Below are 21,871 nucleotides of genomic sequence, written 5' to 3' on the forward strand. Positions count from 1 at the left end.
AAATAAATTGATAAAATATTAAAACATTTAAGGACTTCCCTGGTGGCACAGTGGTTGAAAGTCCACCTGCCGATGCAGGGGACATGGGTTCGGGCCCGGGTCTGGGAGGATCCCACATGCCGTGGAGCAACTGGGCCCGTGCCCCACAACTACTGAGCCTGCGCTCTAGAGCCCACGAGCCACAACTACTGAGCCCATTCACCTAGAGCGGTGCTCTGCAGCAAGAGAGGCCACCGCAGTGAGAAGCCCACGCAACGCAACGAAGAGTAGCTCCCACTCGCCGCAACTAGAGAAAGCCCGTACGCAGCAACAAAGACCCTATGCAGCCAAATAAATAAATAAATTAATTAAAAAAACATTTAAAAATCCTGTGGCTTGAATGAAAGCAGGATTAACTAGAGGCCAAATGAGGAAGCTGATGGGGCCTCCGGGCTTGGAAAAAGAGGGCATTTAGTCAAACCTAAGGCTGTTTTGCTTGCTGCAAACAACTCCATGCTAGCTGTATTTCTTAGCTGAGTAGGAACTTCATGGGCCTGTAAATGAACAAAAAATAGTTGGAGAATAAGAGAGGCAGACAGATTTTCCTGCACCCAAAGATTATGCCTGGAACTAGACAGGGGCCATGCTGACCATGCTAGAAGCCTTCACGGAGCAGAGGCTCCAGGACAGGGAGGGTGCCTGGAACCCTGGTCGCCGGGGCGGGCTGGAGGGGAAAGAGCTGTGCCTCGGGCCCAGGAGGCTGTGGCCTGAGCACCCGACTATGGGCGATCAGGCCCGTAACTTAGCAGGTGTGTTGCACTTTGCACTTCACAGGGACCGTGTGAGGAAAAGCATCCTTCTGTACAATGTGGAGGCACCCCAGCCCAGGCTGAAGCCTTACCTGGAGGCTGGGGAACGTGAAGCGACTGTTTATAAAGTGAACCCGGAGCTATTTATTGGATTCCTTTAACCGCTATCTCCCCACGTGTGTTTCACACCACCTGCAGGTTCTATGAAATGTTAATTAAATGCCAAGTATTAAAAAAAAAAATCCTTGGTTAAGTAACTTGGAAACTGGCAGAGGAGTTCAATCCCGTTTCTGCTCTGGGGGCTCAGGGCCTCTCCTGAGCTAATTTACGTGGCAAATTTTCATCAGGTGAATCACATGAGCCGGGAAGATGCTACCCGCCAAGTGAGCACAAACCCTTCTCTGCTGGAGCTTCTCAGGGACGAGTGTCCCGGGGAGCACACTCGTGAAGTTTCCCTGGGGACCCCGGAGGGCGTCGCTCTCCTTCGCTCTGGCCGGTGAGCCCTGCAGCCCGAGGCTTCCACACTCCTCGCCTTCCCTTGCGGCACCACAGTCTCCCCCGCGCCTCCCGGCCCCACTTTGGCTATGGGTACTGAATCCTTCCAGAGCTTCTAGCCGATCATCTGAAATGGTATGAAAATGCAGAAAACCAAACCAATCATTTTTGACACAAAGGAAGCGTCAACAGCAGGATTTCAGGCACCTTTATTCATGGCAGGTATTTTTGGTCAGGGGAAACCTTCCTGTTACTTAAGGAAGCCAACTGCTTACATCCCGACTGTCCACTTGCCACTTCCCAGGCTTGGAAGCATCCTGCACGCGGTTCCATCCAGTCCCTGAGTCCAGCTGGCTCTGGGCTTTCAGGGCCACACCTTGCGACCTACCGGCCCAGTGAGGGAGTTTCTGCGGCTCGGTGATAACAGTGGGGAATTCATTTTATCCCAGAAGAAATCGACTCCTCTGTGTTCCCCATATAATTTATAAATAGGACAAATTATTCCTTAATATTATTATATATTTGCAATTCAAACAATTAAGACTAGTGACATAGGAAACTTGAAAAAAATCACACTGTGTTGACTACGGGTTTCCCTCTCCAAAGCACTGTTCCATTCCCCAACTTCTTCCATATTCTCTATACAAAATCATCCTGCTGCGACAGCCGCGTGGATCTCCTTCCCATCAACACTGCCTTGGGGCTCAGCACTCCTGACACTGCAGGCTGAGCCGCAGGAGTTATTTTCCCTGTCTCCCGTTATCAGCGATAAAGCCACTACTCTGCTCGAATTTAGGTAAGAAACAGTTTAAAGAAACTATTTCTTAAAAACTCAAGCCTACAACTAGTTATTTAGTAGGCACGGACTTAACGTGGTCTGTTTTCCTTTTCTGTTTCTTTTCCCAGCCAGTAGCTCAAAAGATGGAGTAGCTTAGCTGTAAAGTCCTGCCAGATTTCCTATGGCAACTGCTGTAGATGGACAAGGTAGGGTCCTACTGAAGGTTCAAACCTCATGCAAAACTCTAACTGCTGGAAGCCTCATCACATCGGGCAACTCTGTCACTGTCCATATTTAAACATTCTAACACTAAAGTGGCCGTGATCACTCTTTGTTACTGTAGCATCTGACCTCAAGGACGCAGGCATAAAACCATCGTTCCGAGTTTTGGTGACAGAGTAGCGCCAGATGTTTCTGAATACACACTTTTAAATGTTTTTAACCACTTGGAAAGTATCGCCAACACACTATTTGGTGTCCACTCATCAGTCACTCTGAGAATCAAAGAACCTTAACTATAAATGCCTTACTTCACAAAAATCTTATTATAACCAAGGATCTACCCTATGTCTAATAAAAAATTACACAGCAACTTTTATCAAACAGCAACTACTACAAAGGGAATGATAGAAAAAAAGTGACTTCACAAAAATACACTAAAAAATTTGACAATTGTATGCAGGAACTGCCAAAGTTTTAGTGTTTAATAGCACAACTGACCAAGGTCCAAGACGTGAATTCACCATGTTCAGGAAACATGGGAGGCAGGGGAGGGAAATCACTCTATAAACTAACTCTATAGTATGTGGTAAGAAGAATGCACACTTTATAATATAAAACCTGTCTACACATAGTAGTTAGTTGCAAAAAGCCATCTGTCTTCTCTTGGCTTGTAAAAAGGGTGTTCCAGATTCCAGTGCAGATGAGCAACCTGTTGAAAAAGCAAAATCCATCAATGTGCTATTCATTCTGTAAGGACACATAAAAAGAATACATAGAATTAGCAACTAAAAATCCTTTCACAATCCTCGTTTGAATTAATTGTACTTTCTCTGCACAATATCCTAGCAAAACTACAATGAAAATCTTTATTAAAAAGATTATTGTGCATTTGTTTTCTACTCCCACTCCTTTCCTTGCATTATGCCCGTCACTTGAGAAATTCTTCAATCTGTTCTCTTTCACTTGATGGGGCTTTTGAATGCCGCACGATATGAGACCCAGAGACGCTCCTAAGACTGGCAGGACATTGCCCAAGTCTATAAGGAATCAAGGTGACAACCACACAAAACAACTACATGATTTACTAACATACTGCATCAACCCAATCTACTGTGAAGATAACAGTAAATTTAAGTCCCTTACCTCCTGAACCTCTACTTATTTCCTCGGACTTCAAAGCAACCCGTACTTCATAGTTACCTATCATTTGGTCCAGCCAGGACATGCTCAGAAAATAAAAAAGGAATTTGGTGTCTTTTACTGTGTATTTTGCTACCTAAACATTCACAGTAACCTTTATTTTTATAGGGAATTAAAATGCTAAAAATGGGATGGGAACAAAGGGAGTTCAAAAACTACTGTGGGTTGCAATGAAGTAACCGCCACACTCAGGAAAAGGCTTGTCATGAAGGAACCCACTATGGTGAGAACATGGCACTCATCTGTGCGTCTAGCTATCTTGCTGTAACGGGTATTTCTGATTATTAGTCTCTCCTGATACCTCTAACTATGCAATGGAAAAACAAATCAACTCTAGGGCGAAGGCTTAATGTGGCCACAACCTAGGTCATCTAAATCATAATCAGTCATTGTCCTGGCATTCACCTAGTGCAGGGGGTGTTCCCAAGAGAATCCTTAGAACTTATGGCATTTATGAAGGTGGCAATGTGCGTATTCTCTTTAAGAAACAAAACAAAACAAACCATTGGAAAATCTGCCAGTGATAAGAATTATCAGGCCAACAAAATACACTTCTTTGTTTTCGCTATAATGATATAAACTCAGGGGTTATCTAATATTAACTAATGGTCTTAACTAGAGATCTAGGTCTCATTGATAAAAACAGGAAAAATAAATTCTTCATAAGGAATTAGTTTGGCATGAAAAATTCAAAGCCTGTAGTCCAGAAGGGGAACAAAACAAGGGACGCTTGCTAGATCCTGGCTGGGGACAGATCCAGAGAAAGTCCGACTACATCAAAATCACAGGGACACGCACCACACTTCTACTGTCCCTCGCTCCCCTCACCTTCAACTCTTCTGTGTGGCAGGGATCTTGTTTTCCCCGTCCAGCTCTTCCACCCCGGCCTGTGTCATGAGGTCTGCGATGTTTTTCTCCAGGTCATCAATGCGACTGCTCATGTCATCAAGTGGGGAAGTTAAAGACGGCACCAACACCTTCCACTTCTTACCCCTCTCCTCCAGGGCCCTGCAGACTACAACCTTCAACACAGTGTCTTCATGAAAGTGGTTTTCCAATTTCCTTTGGATACTGTTAGAATCTGGTTCAGAGCACGGGAGTCCGGGGTGAGGATCAAATCCCAGCCCTGCCCTTTACTAGTGATGGGACCTGGGCAAGTTCTTTCATTTTTCTAAGCTTCCTGGTTCCTCATCCGCTACACAAAGGTAACGCTACAACCTCTTCATCAGGTGATGGTGAGGATCACAGGTGAGATACACATGAAATGCTTCGCTCACAGTCAACAGTCAATCATACTAGGCAGCATTACCGGTAGACTGTAAGTTCCTCACAGCCAGGGATCTAGCTCAGCTGTAAGCCCAACTCTTTGCACAGTACTTCTCAGGAAGTGTGCATCTAAGCTCAGTAAAAAATAATAAAAAGAAAATCTGGTAAATGACTAGTGGAAGTTGACCTGCAAACCACCCACTTATCGCCACCAGCATCCGGAAACTGGGATCCAAAGGCCCATCAGAAACTGACTACAAATAAAGGATATTTCTTCCAATGATCTGGTCGGACATGGTCTGAAATTTATCTTGCATCTGTTGCAGGAGTGTCTGCACCTGTGAAACAACAAAACACAACAGCCCACGCTTACCCCGAGACACCTTCACGGGATCAGGATAGGAGCCCTGGTGCCACGGGGAGACCAGGATTCCGGGTTCCGGCCCCAATTCTCCGTAGCTCCGTGGCCTTCGATTTCCCTGTCCGGGTTTCAGTTTCCCCACCTGTCAAATTAGACTCGGGGGGCTGGTGACGCCCCCTCCCGTCTGGGCCCGCTGCGATTCCCAAGGCGTCGGGTGTTTTGGGGTGGGGCGCGCAGAGCAGAGTGGGTAAGGAGGGGAGCTGGGGGGAGCCGGGGTCACCGAGATTGAGTGGGGCTGGGTGCGGGGTCGGGTATGGCTGGGCACGTCAGCAGGAGCAGGGGCCTACAGCCAGCGGCCGGGGGGTCAAGGTGGCCAGGCCGCGGCCGCGAAGCCTCTAGAAACCTGGCTTCCAGAGACCTGCCCCGTGCGGCCTCGGAGAGGGAGCCTCGGTCCGCGGACTTCGCCGGCGCCCCCCGGGGTGCGGCGGCCTCGGGCGCGCCACGCACAGCCGTCCCTTACCACCGAGGTGAGATCCTGCACGGTCTTGGGTTCTGTCTCTGCCATCTCCCCGGTTCCCAGCTTGGCGGTGCTGTCTCAGACGGTCACCTACACTTCCGTCTGTCCGCGCAGACGCCCAGCAGCTGCTTCTCGCGACGTCAGAGGCCAACCGCGGGACGGCGGGGCGCTGTGGGAGCTGTAGTTCGCGCTTCCGTTCCGAGGCGAGGCCCCGCCCACCACTTCTCCGCCTCTTCCACTAAGCCCCGCCCAGCCCCGCCCCTACCGCGCCTCCCTCCTGGCCCCGCCCCGGGAGGAAAAAGGTGAAATGAACCTGCCGTGGGGTTAACGGATGGAGAAGTGGCGTTAGTCTCTTCCCAGACCGTCGTTACAGGCCGCGCTGGCTTTCTCAGGGCGCCCGCGAGGTGTCAAGCCCAGACCTGTGTCGCCGCCTGACCTCCAACAAAACCCCGCAAACCCCGAGAAGGGAGAAGGAGTCGGGTCCCTTGGAGGGAAAACCGACGTCCCTGGGGGGAGGGGCGCGCCCACCACTCGCCCAGTGCCCAGCTGCCAGACTCGTTGCGCCCTGGACACAGTGCTTTTCTTTCTCCCCACGATGGTCGAGCGGAGGTGCCGGCGTTGTGAGACAGGTTGATTTTCACTTTTAAGTGTAAGATACGTTCTGGATGGTGCAAAAATCCTAATGACTTTTTACAAAGTCCTCACACTCTTGTGAGCACCAAGACAAGAGACATGACCAGTTCGCTGGAAGCCCCTCCGCCCCTTTCCTATCACCCCCACCTACCCACCCACGAGGCCGACCGCCGTCCTGACTCTTATCACAGTCATTTCGTTTTGCCAGCGGCTCAGCTTCATACAAGTGGAATCATACGAAAGCCCTCCTTAGAGCCTGGCTTCTTTCATTCAGCATGGGTGTTCCATGGTGTTGGGTGGGGAAGGTTTCTGGTTTGGTCAAGGAGGGAGCAGTGTGCAGGGTTAGGAGACTGGATTTGCTATTTCCGGAGGGGGGCACTGCGGAGTTGGGACCTCAAGTTCCAGCCCGGCAGGTGGTCTTGGGATTGGGTCTTGTTGGCAAAGGGGTAGGAGAGCCCTAGGATGAAGACCTGGCGTGTTCCAGCAACGTTCACATTCCTTATCTCATTTAAGGACTGCATTTGGGGGTCAGTTCCAGCTTGGTTTTGGCTGCAGAGAGCCTGTAAGGGAAGAACCAGCATCTGTAACAAACCTGGGGGGCTGGTCTTAGGGATATAAGACTCGAGTCTCTTCACCAGCCACTTACCTGCCTTCCCCCCTTACCTGCCTCCCTCCCTGCCCTCCTCCCCCAGCCCCCAGGTTCCTTCCCTTGCCAAGGGGCAAAACATTTTATAATTGGGTTGTTGTTAACTGGTATTTAGTTAGCACTTTAACTGATGACTAAAAATAAACCGCTCTCTGGTGTTTAAACTTAATTCTCAGAAGAACCCTGTGACAGAGTTATCACCGTTTTATAATGTTGAGAAAACAGACACAGGAGGGACTAAGTCTTTTAAATCAGGAGGTCAAATTAGGAAGGAAGAGACAGGACTTGAGCCCAGGACTTTGACTCTACCCTCTCCTTTTTCTATCTTTCTAGAATTCTCTGAGTTGTGTGAGTTTAGAGCAGGGTTAGTCAACAGTGGCACTGTTGGCATTTTGGGTCAGGTCATTCTTTGCTGTGGTGGAGGTGAGAGGTGCCCTGTACACTGTGGGATGTCGAGCAGCTTCTCTGATTTCTACCCACTAGATGCCAGCAGCATATGCCACCACCCCCTTGCCCGTCGTGAAAACCAAATTTATCTCCAGACACTGCCGAGTGTCTCCTGGGGTGGGGGGATCACCCTCAGATGAGAAACGCTGACTTTAGAGGGATCTATGAACATCGCCTAGAGTTCTGTTCACTTGTTCTGCAACCATGAATTTATTTTCGCTTGGACCATTTCTTGAGAATTTTCCTCTATACTGACAGTGAAGCTTGGTGTGTTAGTTTCCTAGGGCGGCTGTCACAAAGCGCCACACACTGGGTGGTTTAAAACAGCAGAAATGGATTCTCTCACAGCTCTGGAGGCCAGAAGTCTGAAGTCGAGGTGTCAGCAGGGTTGGTTCCTTCTGAGGGCTCTGGGGGGGGGAATGTGTTCCATCCTCTCTCCCAGCTTCTGGTGCCGCTGGCCGTTCTTCGTGTTCCTCAGCTTGCAGACCCATCACTCCAGCCCCTGCTTCGTCTTCACATGCCTTCCCTCTGTGTGTTCTCTCTTCTTCTCATAAGGACACCAGTCATATTAGATGAGGGGCCACCCTACTCCCGGGTGACATCATTTGAACTAATTACACAGGCAAAGACCCTGTTTCTAAACGAGGTCGCATTGTGAGGTACTAGGGGTTAAGATTTTAATGTGTCTTTTTTTGGGGGGGGCACAATTCAACCCGTAACAGTCGGTAAAGTTATACCACTTTACATTTGTATCCTACTTAGTATTTTATAGTGTTTACATAGAGCTCCAAAATCATTTAGCTCGTAAGTAGTCAAGGCTGGGTGAGATTGCAGGCCCTCTCACTTTGGACCCCAATCTCTGGGGCTCCCAGACTCAGCACAGAAGACTGGGTACCCACACCCTGGATTTCTAGTCAGGTCTGGCATATGGCCATGAGCAACACAGAACATGAATTAGCACTTGGATCTGGAGTTTTGCTCTGTGTGTGTGTGTGTGTGTGTGTGTGTGTGTGTGTGTGTGTGTGTTTCTGGCAGGAGACTTAAGGCCTTTTTATCCTGATTGAAATTTTCTTTGCATAAATAGCAAGCTAACTTGACACTTTTTTTGTGGAGGCTTTTTTTCTTTTCCACTTTAGCAGAAAGACAGCATATTTTCTCTGTGTGGAGACCAGGGTCTTTTAAACAGCTGCTTTATGCAAAAACTCCACTAATTTATCGTCATGGCAGATATACTTACTTACTTTGCAGGGTTGACATACCGAATGTAACTGAATATTGTTCTACTAACAAAAGTACTGTATTATGTGTGAGGCACTAGTAGTTAACCTTTAAAACTTTGGTTGTGAACAATTTTTTTTAACATCTTTATTGGAATATAACTGCTTTACAATGGTGTGTTAGTTTCTGCCATATAACAAAGTGAGTCAGCTATATGTATACATATATCCCCATATCCCCTCCCTCTTGCGTCTCCCTCCCACCCTCCCTATCCCACCCCTCTAGGTGGTCACAAAGCACTGAGCTGATCTCCCTGTGCTATGCGGCTGCTGGCTATCTACTTTACATTTGGTAGTGTATATGTGTCCATGCCACTCTCTCACTTCGTCCCAGCTTACCCTTCCCCCTCACTGTGTCCTCAGATCCGTTCTCTACATCTGCGTCTTTATTCCTGTCCTGCCCCTAGGTTCTTTAGAACCTTTTGTTTTTAGATGCCATAGTATGTGTTAGCATATGGTATTTGTTTTTCTCTTTCTGACTTACTTCACTCTGTATGACAGTCTCTAGGTCCATCCACCTCACTACAAATAACTCAGTTTCGTTTCTTTTTATGGCTAATATTCTATTGTATATATGTGCCACATCTTCTTTATCTATTCATCTGTCAAAACCCCTCATTTCTGTTTAAGTGTCATAGTTATGACAACTGTGGGAGAGGGGTGTCCTTAAATCATGAGTATGCTCTTGTAGGATGACAGTTTAGAAAATTCTGCCCTAAGAGAAGGCAGGGAAGCAGAGGGTAAAGAAGTAGTGCTTGCTTTAAAATAGTGCATTGTTACACACTTTGGGAAATGCTGCTGAATCAGAGTAACGAGTCTCTTCTCCTTGGGGATGAATCTCAGACAGGAATTTCTGCAGGTACCGGATACCCATTTTACATAGAACAATCCATGAGGGCACCAATAATCCTCGGCAGGGAAGACGCTGCCTTGCTGGTGTGAGGAGGGGCAGGGCAGGGATTCAGGATCCACTCTTGGTGAGGAGCAAAGGTAGGGCTTTGTTATGGAGAGAAAAGTCTAGTTCCGGCCAATTTAATTTAGAAACGCCTTCACCCCAGTACCAGTCCTCTTGGCTTGGATTCTTGTGACATCAAGTTTTCCTAGAATCCCTGGCATGCACCCTAGGTAGAGCCACGTGGGACTTTGACTTGGGAGGGTCTCTTTGAGGCTGTGTTAACAAAAGAAAACAGCTTTCATGGGGAAGAATGGTGTCACCGGTGGCATCCTAATGCATCTTGAATCGCTTTGCTTTGCTTTTGGTTTGAAGTGTTGGTTTATGTTTCTCATGTTCATTGTGGCAATTCTCCAAATGAGTGTCACCATGATTGGCTGACAAACAATCAATTTCCTGGAGACAGAATGCCCAGGGAGGAAGGAAATGTTTCTTACAGACTCTGACTTGCAAGTTTGGTTATGGTTTGCTTCGCTGATCCCGTCAGTATCCAATTGTTTTGTCATCATCAATTTCATGTATTGTGTGTGACGATACAAACTGTTCCGTTGACTCCTGGTGACATATGTGTGGTGCTGGCTTAGGATAAGGAGGAAAAGTATTGGTGTTGGAGTCATACATACCACTTACTAGGAGTGAGACGTGGTGTAAGATAGTTTTAACTTTTGTGAACCTCGTTTTCTCATCTGTACAGTGGAGATAATCTCTGTTTCAACAGTCCATGAATTATATAAATTATATATATAGTTATATATTACATGTAAAATGTATAACATAATATGTAAATATACATACGTCAGTGTGTGAAAGCTCGCCCATAGGAGGCACTTATAAAGGATTAGCATCCTCCCCTTCCTCTTTTTTTGTTAAGGATCTTAACTAAGTAAACTTCTTGATGTCTGTCTATCCTGTATCTATTTCATTCTGTGCCTCTCTGTCTGTCTGTGTATCTTTCTATGTATTATTTATCTATCTAGCAATCATCTGTATGTTTTTTTCCAAGTCAGAAGGATTTGCCGGTTATGAAAGAAGAAAGGAAAGGAGTTAGTTATTAGGCAGGCAGCATGCACTTTTACTTTCTGGCTTTAAATATTATAGGCCAACCAGAGCACCATTTGAAAAAATACACCTTTGCTTTGTCACTGTGTTTAAACTGTACTAAAGCTGGTCTAAGACCAGGTCCACACATTAAAAATCCCAGATCACCTTTATCTGACTATTTCACAAAAGAAGTTACAAATTTCATGGTAACTACAAAGTAAATCAAATATTAATTTACAGCCCAGAAACTGTAAGCAATTCAGTAACTAGGGCCCAAAACTACTGTAGCCACAATAGAATGAAAAAAATTTTAATTATAAACTTTTATCCTTTTTGAGCATTTATGAAAAAAGTTTTTCTTAATTTCTGAAAATTTGTATCTTGGGGGGATAAATAATATTTAACATCAGAACAGTGTTGACATGTGCATGACAACGCAAAACCGTTTTCATATAGCCTTCATTTTCAATTCTTTAATAATCCGAACGCTTGTACGACTGAATGCTGAATCCCTTTGTTTCCTAAAGGAAAAGCTTTAAAAAAACAGCAGAAAATGGACATTTTCAGCGAATACTTCTTACAGGGCTGCTCTGAACCACTTCCTCAAAGGTTCCGTAGCTTCACAGTGATAATTACTGTGCTTTTACTGCCCCCGCTGCTTCTCACAGTATCCCTACCGACCAGCAAGCACCTGGGGCCAAACAAAATCTCACAGGCTCGTCAAGCGCAGCCGCCCTCCAAGGATTAACGTTCTGATAGCGCTGCAGCGTGGGCGACAGGAAGAGGCGTCTCTGCCTCCCGAATCTGATGAATGTCTAAATGACTTCTGCTTACATTACAGACTTATTCTCAATTTACAGAAGTAAAGTTCTTATCTGAAATCCTTGTTCACACATTCAGTCCCACCATTTTTTTCTCTCTCTACATAGTTCATATATGCTTTTCTAGAAACATAGTCAAAACCAGAGAATGTTTCCAGTAGTGGGCTATTCCATTAGCAATAGGAAATACAATAAGGGTAACACAGTTTACATAGCAAAAGGATTGTTAATTGCCTTAGATGAACAATTATGAAAGCACTTTATCATCGCATTATGAGAGGTTCCAAATCTCAACAGCCAGATAAGGAGAGAAGGTGGGATGTATCATCTTGGTGAAAGGCGGGGCCAGATCATTATTATTATTATTACTATTCTTTAGTAGTTAAACGGAAAAGGAAGTTGTCTTTCTCAGTGCTCACCTTTCTCTTGGAGTGATTTTTTTCTCCTTGGTGATTTATCTGTTGACTCCTGCTTAAGTCAACTACACGTGAATAGATTAATATGCTCCATCTTCAAAATCAGAAACTGCTTGGAGATCCTTTAGAATTTGTCTATAGCCAAGCACAGAACAAGCTCTTGAAGATCCCGCATGACTTTCGCCCTTAGCTTTCCCTCCGCTCAGTTGGTTTGGTAGTGACCGGGTACTTGGGAGGACAGGAGTTAACTTTTGGATAACTGAGATCTCTGATTCATCTGGTAGACTCCCCTCATGGACCTGACAAGCCATAGAAGGGAAGGGAGGAAATACTTAAGAAAATGATGATATCTTGTATAGGAAAAATTTCTAAGGTTCCAATATTAATTGAGAATAGTGTTAATAAGGTTCTTAGAACTAAGAAGTAGTAGAAGGTCTGTTTAGTTGGTCTGGATAGATAGTGATGCTAACTGAGGCTTCAGACCAGGGCTCTCTGGTCTGAAGTAGACATTGTGTCTGAGAGATGGGGGTGGCACGGGATATAGCGGGGACAGCATGAGTCCTGGAGCCACGTGGCCCGGCTTCCAGTTCTGGAGGCCACTTACCTTGGGCAAGCTGTTTGATTTTTCTGAGCCTCAGCTTTATTTGTTAGTTGGAGAAGATAATGGTACTGCCTCACACGGCTGTTGTAAGGATTCAACGAGTTAATAAGTATAAAGGATTTTACATAGTGTGGGCACATAATAAGTAATCAATACATGTAAACTATTATTATTAATTGCATTTTTGTACCCTGTTCACACACACCAGGACAACTGTAGACCCTTTTCTTCAGAACCACCTGGAGAGCTTGTGTACAGGTAGAATTGCACTAAACCCAGCATCAAACATGGCGTTGGTAACAATTTCTTAGTTGCCAACCTTAAGATCAATGTATTCATTTTGGATAAAATGCAATCTGATCGACTTCGAGAGTTCCATGGTAGATGGTTATTCCATTTATCGGACTGCTTAAAATGTCCTTTTGAAAATCTGGGATGAGTCACCAAAATTTCTAAAAATGTTCTTTAAGAATCAAAGTCTTATTTGATACCAGGTGATACTTACCATGAAACGTAGCTGGATTTATTTTGTTATGATGTTCAGATTTGCAGGTGCTGCTGGAGTGTCAGGGCAGGTGCCTCTACCTGAAATGAAGTCCACTTGGAGAGAACTGGCAGCCTCGAAGGTAACTTTTATAGAAATTAGAAAATGTTCACATGTGCTTATTAAAACAAATCGTCTAAAATACTTAATTTATCATATGTCAAATGAGGAGAAAATGTAATTTTTAATTAGCTAAGGTGATTAATATGCTAATAAAAAGAAGGTGTGACTGTTTATTCAATGAAAATAAAATCCTCAATCTTGCGCTCAGTAATGGGAAAGCAGTTTCTGGCTCTTACTTTTTTTTTTCAATAACCTGGACTAAAATAAAATGCAGTGGTAATTGTGAAATAATGTTTTGATTCTACCTTTGGTTTCAGTAAACAATGTAAATATATTCTAGCAAGTTAAAAACACCCTGTGATTCAGGAAACGCTACCACTTTGGCTTCTGAGAATTGGGCTATTTTGTTGTTGTTGAAGGGATTAGAAAGAACAACATGACAGAAACATGACAGTTCTTATCTTGTCCTGATAAGAACTCTGGGGACAGGGAATATACTTAAATAGGGGATAATTAAGGCACATCCTGCTTGTTGATGAAGTGTGCCCTATACTCTGATTTCTCTGTGTTCTAAGCTGAGCTACCAGCTTGACTGGTAAAGTGCAGGAGAGCCTGTGGGCTTGAGAGAAAAAGGCGAATCTCACACTTGCCTACTTGAGTGGATGGGTCACTCGAGGTCTGTATTCCTCCCCACGGAGGGCCCCGGCTCATGGAGGAGGGCGAGATTTCTGATGCTTATAGTTAGCTAGCCTTTGAGCCAGGCTGCCAACCACCTGGCTGTCTGAGGGTGTTCCCGGGTGTGTTCCAGGTTGAGCCCTCCCCCCGCCTTACGGGAAGAGGGGAGCGAGGTCCACCGGGGAGACACAAGGCTGCGTCCTGTGAGGCCAGAAGACGAAATCTGGTAAAGTGTGACTGTGCAGGCTTGGACCCCCTGCCCCCGAGCCTGCTTTGTGTGCTGGTGGGGGCTTCTGGCTTTACAGACTTACCCACTTAACAGGAGACGTCAGGGGACCCAAACGGCCAGCCAAAAATGTGAACTTGCACTAGGCCAGACCCAGCAACAGTGACATCAGACACAACATAGAAATCAGAGAAAAGCTACTGTCCAGCAGTTTTAACCACCAACACCCATTTATTTTAATGAAAAAAAGTCTCTGCATTCTATATGCTCCAAAAAGATTTACTATCAAAACAAATACAATATATGGAACTCTATCTGCATAATTTCACTACAATAAAGACAACATATGACTTCTAGTTCCTACAGAAGGTGAACTGAAAAGCACAAGTGCAAACAGAGATTGCATAAGAAAGCGTGTGCGCGAGTGTGGTTAAAACCTTTAGTAAGCAACTGCATTAAAATATGCTAAGACACTTACCTGACCCTAGGTCGTGGCGAGCTCTATGAAAAAGCCACAGGCTGTCACTAGTTTTATCTGCTAGAAAAATTTGGTGTGAGCTTTGATGGTTCAGTTACAGTTTATCGACAAGAAGATAATCTCAGTACAAGCACTAATCTCCTTCTTACTTTTACATGCTCACAGAATAAAAACCAATTACTTTTCATACATAATGAACATCTTTTATTTTCAGGTTTGCAAATGACGGTCGTCGATTCACACAAAAGGGTACTTTTAAAACTACCTGTATTTACTCTATTGTATGCATGTATATATGAAACGAATGGTGTGTATGTGCATAAATGTGTGTCTGTACATGTAGGCAGATATATGTATACACATGGTACCTGATGACCTCTTCGGATGCATGTATGACCTCCACGATGACATTGGCTGTTGTACATATGCCGGGGAGGGCGAGATTCTGTCATGATCCGGGCCCCCAGAAAACCCAATGGGAATGTGGATTCTGGACAGCTGCAAACGCAGGTGGATAGATGCCCGTGCGTTTGATGGTAAAACGCCCAGCTCTGCTCCTCACCTCTCTCGCTCGGGATCATCATCACACAGGATGGCAGTGAGAGCTGCTCGGCGCCCTCATTCTAAAGAGAAAGGGCTCTGTCTCTGCTCTCCCCCTCTGCGGACCTGCCTGGCTGCTGGGCTGCTGGAGAAGCGTCAGCTCTGTGGTCTGCCCCAGTGCTGAACTGGACGCTGAGGCCCTGGTGGGGTCAGCTGCTATAGCTTCTACCCCTTCTTTGCTTAGCCTCTCAAGGAAGGGTGACATACCAAAACCAAGCTTCTCCTGTAGAGTCTGTCTCTATAAATACTGGGTATATACACGTATAGATACACATACATATACAAATACTAACCCACAGACCAAACTGGATGTGTGGAGTGCTGACTAGCAACATGGCAACACATCAGGAAGAGTAGTCATTGTTCCTCCTCCCAGAAGGTCAAGTTCTATGCCACGATCTTTAAACACTCAGGGAAAATTCAGAGGATTCCATTAATTAAAGGAGAAAGGGAGATGCTGTCAAAATGGTGAAGTACAGACTAAGTGAAAATTGCAAAGAAAACAAAAATCTGGAACAATTGAGGCCTAGTTGTGAAGTTTGAGAGCTGTAAACTGCAATCTTCAGATCTGGATTTTTTTGTCTTTTTTCCTGTTGCTATGGAAACTTGGTAGTCAAGCTTCAGATGCCAGGAGTTCTCACAGACCTGAATGGAAAAGATTCAGAGTCAAGTCAAGAAATATAACAACTCAATTCAAAACATTTTAGCTAAATACTAGATACAGGACTGACAAGCTATAATAAATGCATTTATAAATATTGCACTACCTTGGGGAAGTTTTTTTCTTTTTTCCCTAAGCATAACGTTTGAAGAGAGAATGAATTGTTCCGCTGGTTCATGTCTTAAAAAGCTGGACTCCTCTGAAAACGCGAACGCCAGACACCTCATCTCACACCAGCCGCAGCCACTACTGCTGCTTCACTGAGCCCTATCTTCTGCAGTCAGCCCAGAGCTTGGCTATTTTATAGACAAGCCTACTTGGTAGCTTAGAAATTGACGATCATCCCAGATATTTTTTTTTTTTGGTCACACAGAAGAGCAAGATAGTTAGTGGTGGTTCTCCAGAGATGGTGTATGAATTTCTGATGCTTGCTGTAACAAATGACCACAAACTCAGTGGCTTAAAACCACACAAATTTATTCTCTTACACTCTGGAGGCCAGAATTCTTATGGGGCTAAAGTCAAGGTGTTGGTAGAGCTGCGTTCCTTTTGGAGGCTCTGAGAGGGTAGCCCCCCCTTCCCTTTCCAGCTTCCAGAGGCCACCTGGGTTTGGTTGTGGCCCCTTCCTGCATCTTTGTGGCCTGCATCAAAGTTTACTGAGGTCGCCAGACTGTGCTTATTCTCTAGGTTTTACACCAGCTGAGGGACTTCTACTCTGCCTGATGATAGTATGAATGGAAATAGCTCGGTTCTCTGCCATTTTTGCTTAATTACTATTATATCTTGGAAATGTACAGGGAAATGGTACCACTAAAAACTCGTGTTACAAAGAAAGAAAAATGTATAAAAGGTCAACCCACAATGCAAGTATAGTTTATTCTGGAATGAACTGAATGCTGGAATATAACGGGTTATTCTGTAAAGCTTAGGGGTTTTCATTCTAAATCTGTTAAGGCAGAGGTCCCCAGCCTTTTTGGCACCAGGGACCGGTTTCGTGCAAGACCATTTTTCCACAGACGGGGGGCCGGGGGCGGGGGCAGGGGCGATGGTTCAGGTGGTAACGCGGGCGATGGGGAGCCGCAGATGAAGCTTCGCCCGCCTGCCCGCCCGCCGCTCACCTCCTGCCGTGTGGCCCGGTTCCTAACAGGCCGCGGCCCGGTACCGGTCCGGTCCGCAGCCCGGAGGTTGGGGAACCGTGTGTTAAGGGGTGGCTCAGTATGAACCTATTCTGCACGCCATTGATTTTAGAGTTTAAAGCAGTCATGTATCTGTTTGGAAAATTTAGAGCTGCTGCTCTAAATTTTAGATTAAAAGTGTTTGTAATATGACTCGAGTCTAAAAAAGACGATATTGAGAAAGTTAAGGGTGAAAGCTGTTTTAACAGAAAGGACCATGGAAATGAACATGCTAATTGAGATGCAAGTCTTCATCATTTTCTACACCTAGGGATCTTTATATTGCTTGACAAGTGAATTCCTTTGGGGCTAGGAGTCGTCTGAACTCATTTCACTTCTTTCTTTTCAGTTGAATTTTTCATTGCCCTTGCTACCATCGCCGTAAACTCTTTGGTTACCTGGGCTGCAGTAAACTATATCCTTCAGATTCACCTATTTGAAGAAAGACTGGAAAAGAACATATTAAATGGCATCACTAATTTCATTTAAAAATATTTTCCTGTGTGAGATCAATAACTCAAAATAATCATTTTGGTCACTGAGAAAAACAGGAAAAAAATTTGGGCTGAATAAGATCTACTACATTTGAAACTGTCCAATCCCTGTTTGTCAACTTAGACTATAACCTATCTCCTGTGACAGTTGAGTTGATTACATGAAGCAGTCCATGATTATGTAATGTTTTCAGTGGTGCATGTGCGAGGTCGGAGGTCGACTGTCATTGTCCATGAACTTGTACTACTTGGAGGGATCGGCTCTGTCTGCAGGCAGAGCACAGCCTGCTCCACTTGGGCTTGGTGCTTCCAGGCCCTGCCTCTGCCCATAACATATTTCACAATGAAAAGGAACAAAATATTGACACACTCAACGACATGGACTGTATGATTTCATTTGTAGAAAATTCTAGAAAAGGCAAGAAACTAGTAAGAGAAGGCAGATCACTGAGAGTCTGGATTGGGGGGAGGGGATCGACAGCAAAGGGATGCAAGGAAACTGCATCTTGACTGTGGCGTGGCTACACTTTACCAAAATTCATCAAGCTGTACCCTTAAAATAGGTGAATTTTATGGAATGCAAATAATACCTCAATAAAAAGCATTAGAATGAAAAGTATTTCCAGTGGCTGTTTTTGCTCTTCTTGGTCACCTCTTTAAACTTCTTCCTTGTGATCAAGATTATGATTCAATGCCCTCTCCTTTCCAAACACAGAGACATTTAATTTTGGTACTTGTTCAAATGGTGCACCTCATCTGTCCTTTTATATTCTTGCTCTTGCTGATTAATTAGGCCTAAAACAACGTTCAGGAAGGTTTCAGCACAGTGTTCTTCCTTGAACTTGCCTTGTCACACCACACAGAGCCCTACAAAAAACCCTAACGGAGATGCCAGCTTGCTTCCTTGGGAGGGTCTTGGGGGAGAATTACGCTTCCCCTCAATGTCATCAACACATAATTTTTTTTTTTTTTTTTTTTGCGGTACGCGGGCCTCTCACTGTTGTGGCCTCTCCCGTTGCGGAGCACAGGCTCCGGACGCGCAGGCTCAGCGGCCATGGCTCACGGGCCCAGCCGCTCCGCGGCATGTGGGATCTTCCCGGACCGGGGCACGAACCCACGTCTCCTGCATCGGCAGGCGGACTCTCAACCACTGCGCCACCAGGGAAGCCCCATCAACACATAATTTAAACAACAAAATTGGCAGTGAAAATAATTTCATTTACATTTTCTATTACTTTCAATGTCAGTAGTTTTATTTCCTTTACTTTTAGATGTCAAAGAAGGAAGTGTGTATCTCTCAGTTCAACTCTCAGATGCAATAAAGCCACCTACGGTATCGTAATACCACCTACGGTATTGTAATAAACTGAAATGTTATTATCTTTTTCCACAAGGGAGGCAGTCTAATGACGAACACCGGCCTCCATGGCACCTTTCTGAGCATCAGTGTCTCATCTACAGAATGGGATAAAACCATCAGGGCAATGATGGAAATAAAGAGAAAAGCCACAGAACACGGGGTGTTTCGTTAATGCTAGTCTACTTGGATCGGAATATTATTTGAGAGGAGGAGGAAAACCCATTTTCTCTTCCCAGGTTGGATGATGTGACCCCTGCAGTTTTATGAACAAGGCCTTAAAGAAGGCATTGACACACTTTTTCTGCCAAGAGCCAGATAGTAAAAATGTTTTCGGCTTTTCGGGCCAAAGGGTCTCAGGGGCAGCCACTCAACTCTTTCTGCAGTAGTAGCAGAAAGCAGACACAGACAGTGTATAAATGGACCTGCTGTGTTCTAATCAAACCTTTAAAGCAGGAAGTGGCTTTATTTGGTCCTCGGGCTGTAGTTTGACAACCACTGCTTTAAAGAAACATCAAAGAGATTCTAGATTGGGATTGACATATATACACTAATATGTATAAAATGGATAACTAACAAGAACCTGCTGTATAAAAACATAAATAAAATAAAATTCAAATAAAACAAAACCAAAAACCAGACTCTACCACATCCCTAAATCCATTCAAGGACAATGGCTGGGTGGGGACGTCACCTTGCTCTTCCACCTTACGACCTAACTTCAGTGCTCTTCGGGCCCACGCCCCACACCTCGCTTAATGTTTTAGGCCCATTTCTGTGTGCCCTCTTGCCACTGTCACGTTAACAGCTGCACAGGTGGGTCAGCCACTTTGACCTTGCTCTTAGGAGAGAGTCTGAGCCATAGGACACCCATGGTTACTTATTCCTCACATGCCTACATTATTAGTTTCATTCTTTTCCTGTTAGGAAGAAAAACTTGGACTAGGTCTATAATAAAACAAGAATCATTACATTTAGCAGGCATCTCTAATGTTCAAATGAACATTATTGAATAATCTTATACCTTTGATATAAGGCCAGACTGAGGTTCGTTTTGAAGCCAGACAGATGGGTGATGACACCTGTTCTTAACTATTTTGGGGGCTGCAACTACATGTCTTGTGGTGCAAAACATGGAAGGGTCAACTGAGTACCTTTCCAGCTGTGTAGGGAGATTCAGGGCTCCTTTCTGAGGATGATTTTGGCCTGATCTCAGGTGCCCTTACCTGCAGTGGGATAACCAGGTGGCTCTCCATTTAGGTGAGAAAGAAAGCACATCTGATATCTCAAACACAGAATGCGTGCATCTGTCTTCTCTCAGTGATACTATTTTGAGTATAAAATGAACATGAGTTCTTGAGGTGTTATCAGGATTAACTGTGATCCAAGAGCTCAGCTGGGAGAGATGAGAAGTGAGCCATCCTTGGGAACCTGCTCATTACTGATGCCTGTACGTCAGGGGTCCCCAAAGTAGGGCGAACAAGAAAACCCCTTGTTGGGAGGAAGCAAATACTGCCATGGCTATTTATACTCCTTTTAATCTAAACAGACAGATTACATCTTACTAATGTTTAATACATGGATTTGGAGTAGCAGGCATGTGTAGTATCATAAAACACGTTGTGTGCAAATATACAAACACTAGGTGTGTGTGCTGGAGGCCACTGTCTCTTGGGATGTTGGTCCCATGGGTTGGATGGGCCTGGGAATCCGTACTTCAACAATCAGCAGTGGGAAGTCTCCATTGAAAAACCTCCCTGGCCATCTAGAGGTGCTGATAAATGAGCAGGGTCCTGCAGAGCCTCGGTTCATCAAGAGTCAGGCTTTGATGTTGTGTAATTGTATTTACAGAGGGTGACGTGTGAGTGGCTACTCAGCGATCTTCTCCATCTGTGTACACACACACACACACAAATACAGCATTCTTATTTCTGTACAATCAGCCTGGAAGTACTGCCCTCTAGTTTACCCAGACTCTGCTATATGTGAATTCCAATGGGTCTCAGAACCCAGACCCAGTGCTGGGCTCGCTGTATGTCTAGCGCTCACTTGAGAAGCTCGTGGAAAACATTCCAGAGGTTTACTGCAGTAGAGTTAGCTGGTCAGAGCAGGACACTAAATAATCCACATGCGTCTGTTGATAGGGAAACACTGTGCCTAATTCCTATGATGGGATGGGATGGGATGCTCTTGAGCAGTTAAAGTGAATGAACCAGAGCAGGGGTACCTGGCTGGTGCACCATAGTGTGTTTATATGGCTCTCGAATTAAGAAGAGTTTCACACTTTTAAAGGTAGTAAGACGCAGATGACAGAAACAAAAAAGCCATAAAGAAGAATATGTGACAGAGCCCTGATGTGGCCCACAGAGCCCAAAATATTTGCCACCTGACCCTTGATGAAAAAAGTTTGCCGACAGAGCAACATAGATGGAGCTTGGAAATGTAATGTGGAGAGGAAGAAAAGCGAGCTGCAGAACATCAGGCTCAATATAATATGGATTAGATCAAGTCTGACAAACTGCACAAAGTAGAACTATATTTGGGGTGTGTGTGTGTGTGTGTGTGTGTGTGTGTGTGTGTGTGTGTGTGTGTGTGTGTGTAGTCCACACACACTCTAGCTCATGGTAGCTATTGTCTCTGGGGAGAGAGAACAGGAAATGAAACTAGGGAGAGGAACACAGGGGATTTCAGCTTCATCTGTAATATTTTATATCTTGAAGAAAAAGGAAGAAGAAAGGAAGGAAGGAAGGAAGGAAGGAAGGAGAAAGAAAGAGAGAGAAAAAGAAAAAGAAAGAGAATATAAGAATGAGAGAGAGAGGAATATATATTTCTTCCCTCCCTCCCTCCCTCCCTTCCTTTCTCCCCCCCTCCCTTGCTCCACCCATCCACCCATCCACCCATCCATCCAACGAGACACTCCTCACTGTAAGGTCTCCTCTTTAGTTCTACGCCCAGGGCTCTGGCTCAGCACAGCTGTAAGTGTCTGACGTTGGAATGTGTGATTTCCTGTTGACTCCACTCACCACTGTCACCAGGATACAATAACTTTTATTCTTTATTTTCTAATCATCAATTTCTCAACCTCCTAATTCACAACAACACAAATAACCTTCTCAAAATGTAAATACTGAGGCCCC

The 21,871-nt window shown here is 45.0% G+C and overlaps 2 protein-coding genes and 1 long non-coding RNA gene across 4 annotated transcripts in view; 1 reads left to right on the plus strand and 2 right to left on the minus strand.

Moving 5' to 3' along the window:
• Positions 1-1,476: 1,476 nt before the first annotated feature.
• HSBP1 (heat shock factor binding protein 1) lies at positions 1,477-5,784 on the minus strand. The gene is made up of 4 exons (XM_019940475.3): positions 5,631-5,784; positions 5,021-5,087; positions 4,312-4,432; positions 1,477-2,992 (listed from the first exon to the last, which is right to left on the minus strand). Exons 1-3 carry the CDS (start codon positions 5,673-5,675, stop codon positions 4,314-4,316), a joined length of 231 nt encoding a protein of 76 aa, XP_019796034.1. The 5' UTR covers positions 5,676-5,784; the 3' UTR covers positions 1,477-2,992; positions 4,312-4,313.
• A 376-nt stretch (positions 5,785-6,160) lies between these two features.
• Positions 6,161-17,357, plus strand: LOC141277185 (uncharacterized). Of its 2 annotated transcripts, none has more exons than XR_012328149.1 (3): positions 6,161-6,276; positions 13,006-13,087; positions 17,233-17,357. It is a non-coding gene; the product is annotated as an uncharacterized lncRNA (long non-coding RNA). The 2 variants fall into 2 exon arrangements; XR_012328148.1 differs by having other exon boundaries at positions 6,193-6,256.
• The window catches only part of CDH13 (cadherin 13), a 1,012,702-nt gene continuing 1,005,011 nt past the window's right edge, over positions 14,181-21,871 (minus strand). The window contains exon 14 of the mRNA XM_019940487.3: positions 14,181-15,692. Coding sequence (XP_019796046.1) covers positions 15,685-15,692 — 8 coding nt within the window. The 3' untranslated portion in view covers positions 14,181-15,684. The remainder of the gene's footprint in view (positions 15,693-21,871) is intronic.

This window comes from Tursiops truncatus, chromosome 19, assembly GCF_011762595.2.
Source record: "Tursiops truncatus isolate mTurTru1 chromosome 19, mTurTru1.mat.Y, whole genome shotgun sequence".
In the NCBI taxonomy this organism is placed as follows: domain Eukaryota; kingdom Metazoa; phylum Chordata; class Mammalia; order Artiodactyla; family Delphinidae; genus Tursiops; species Tursiops truncatus.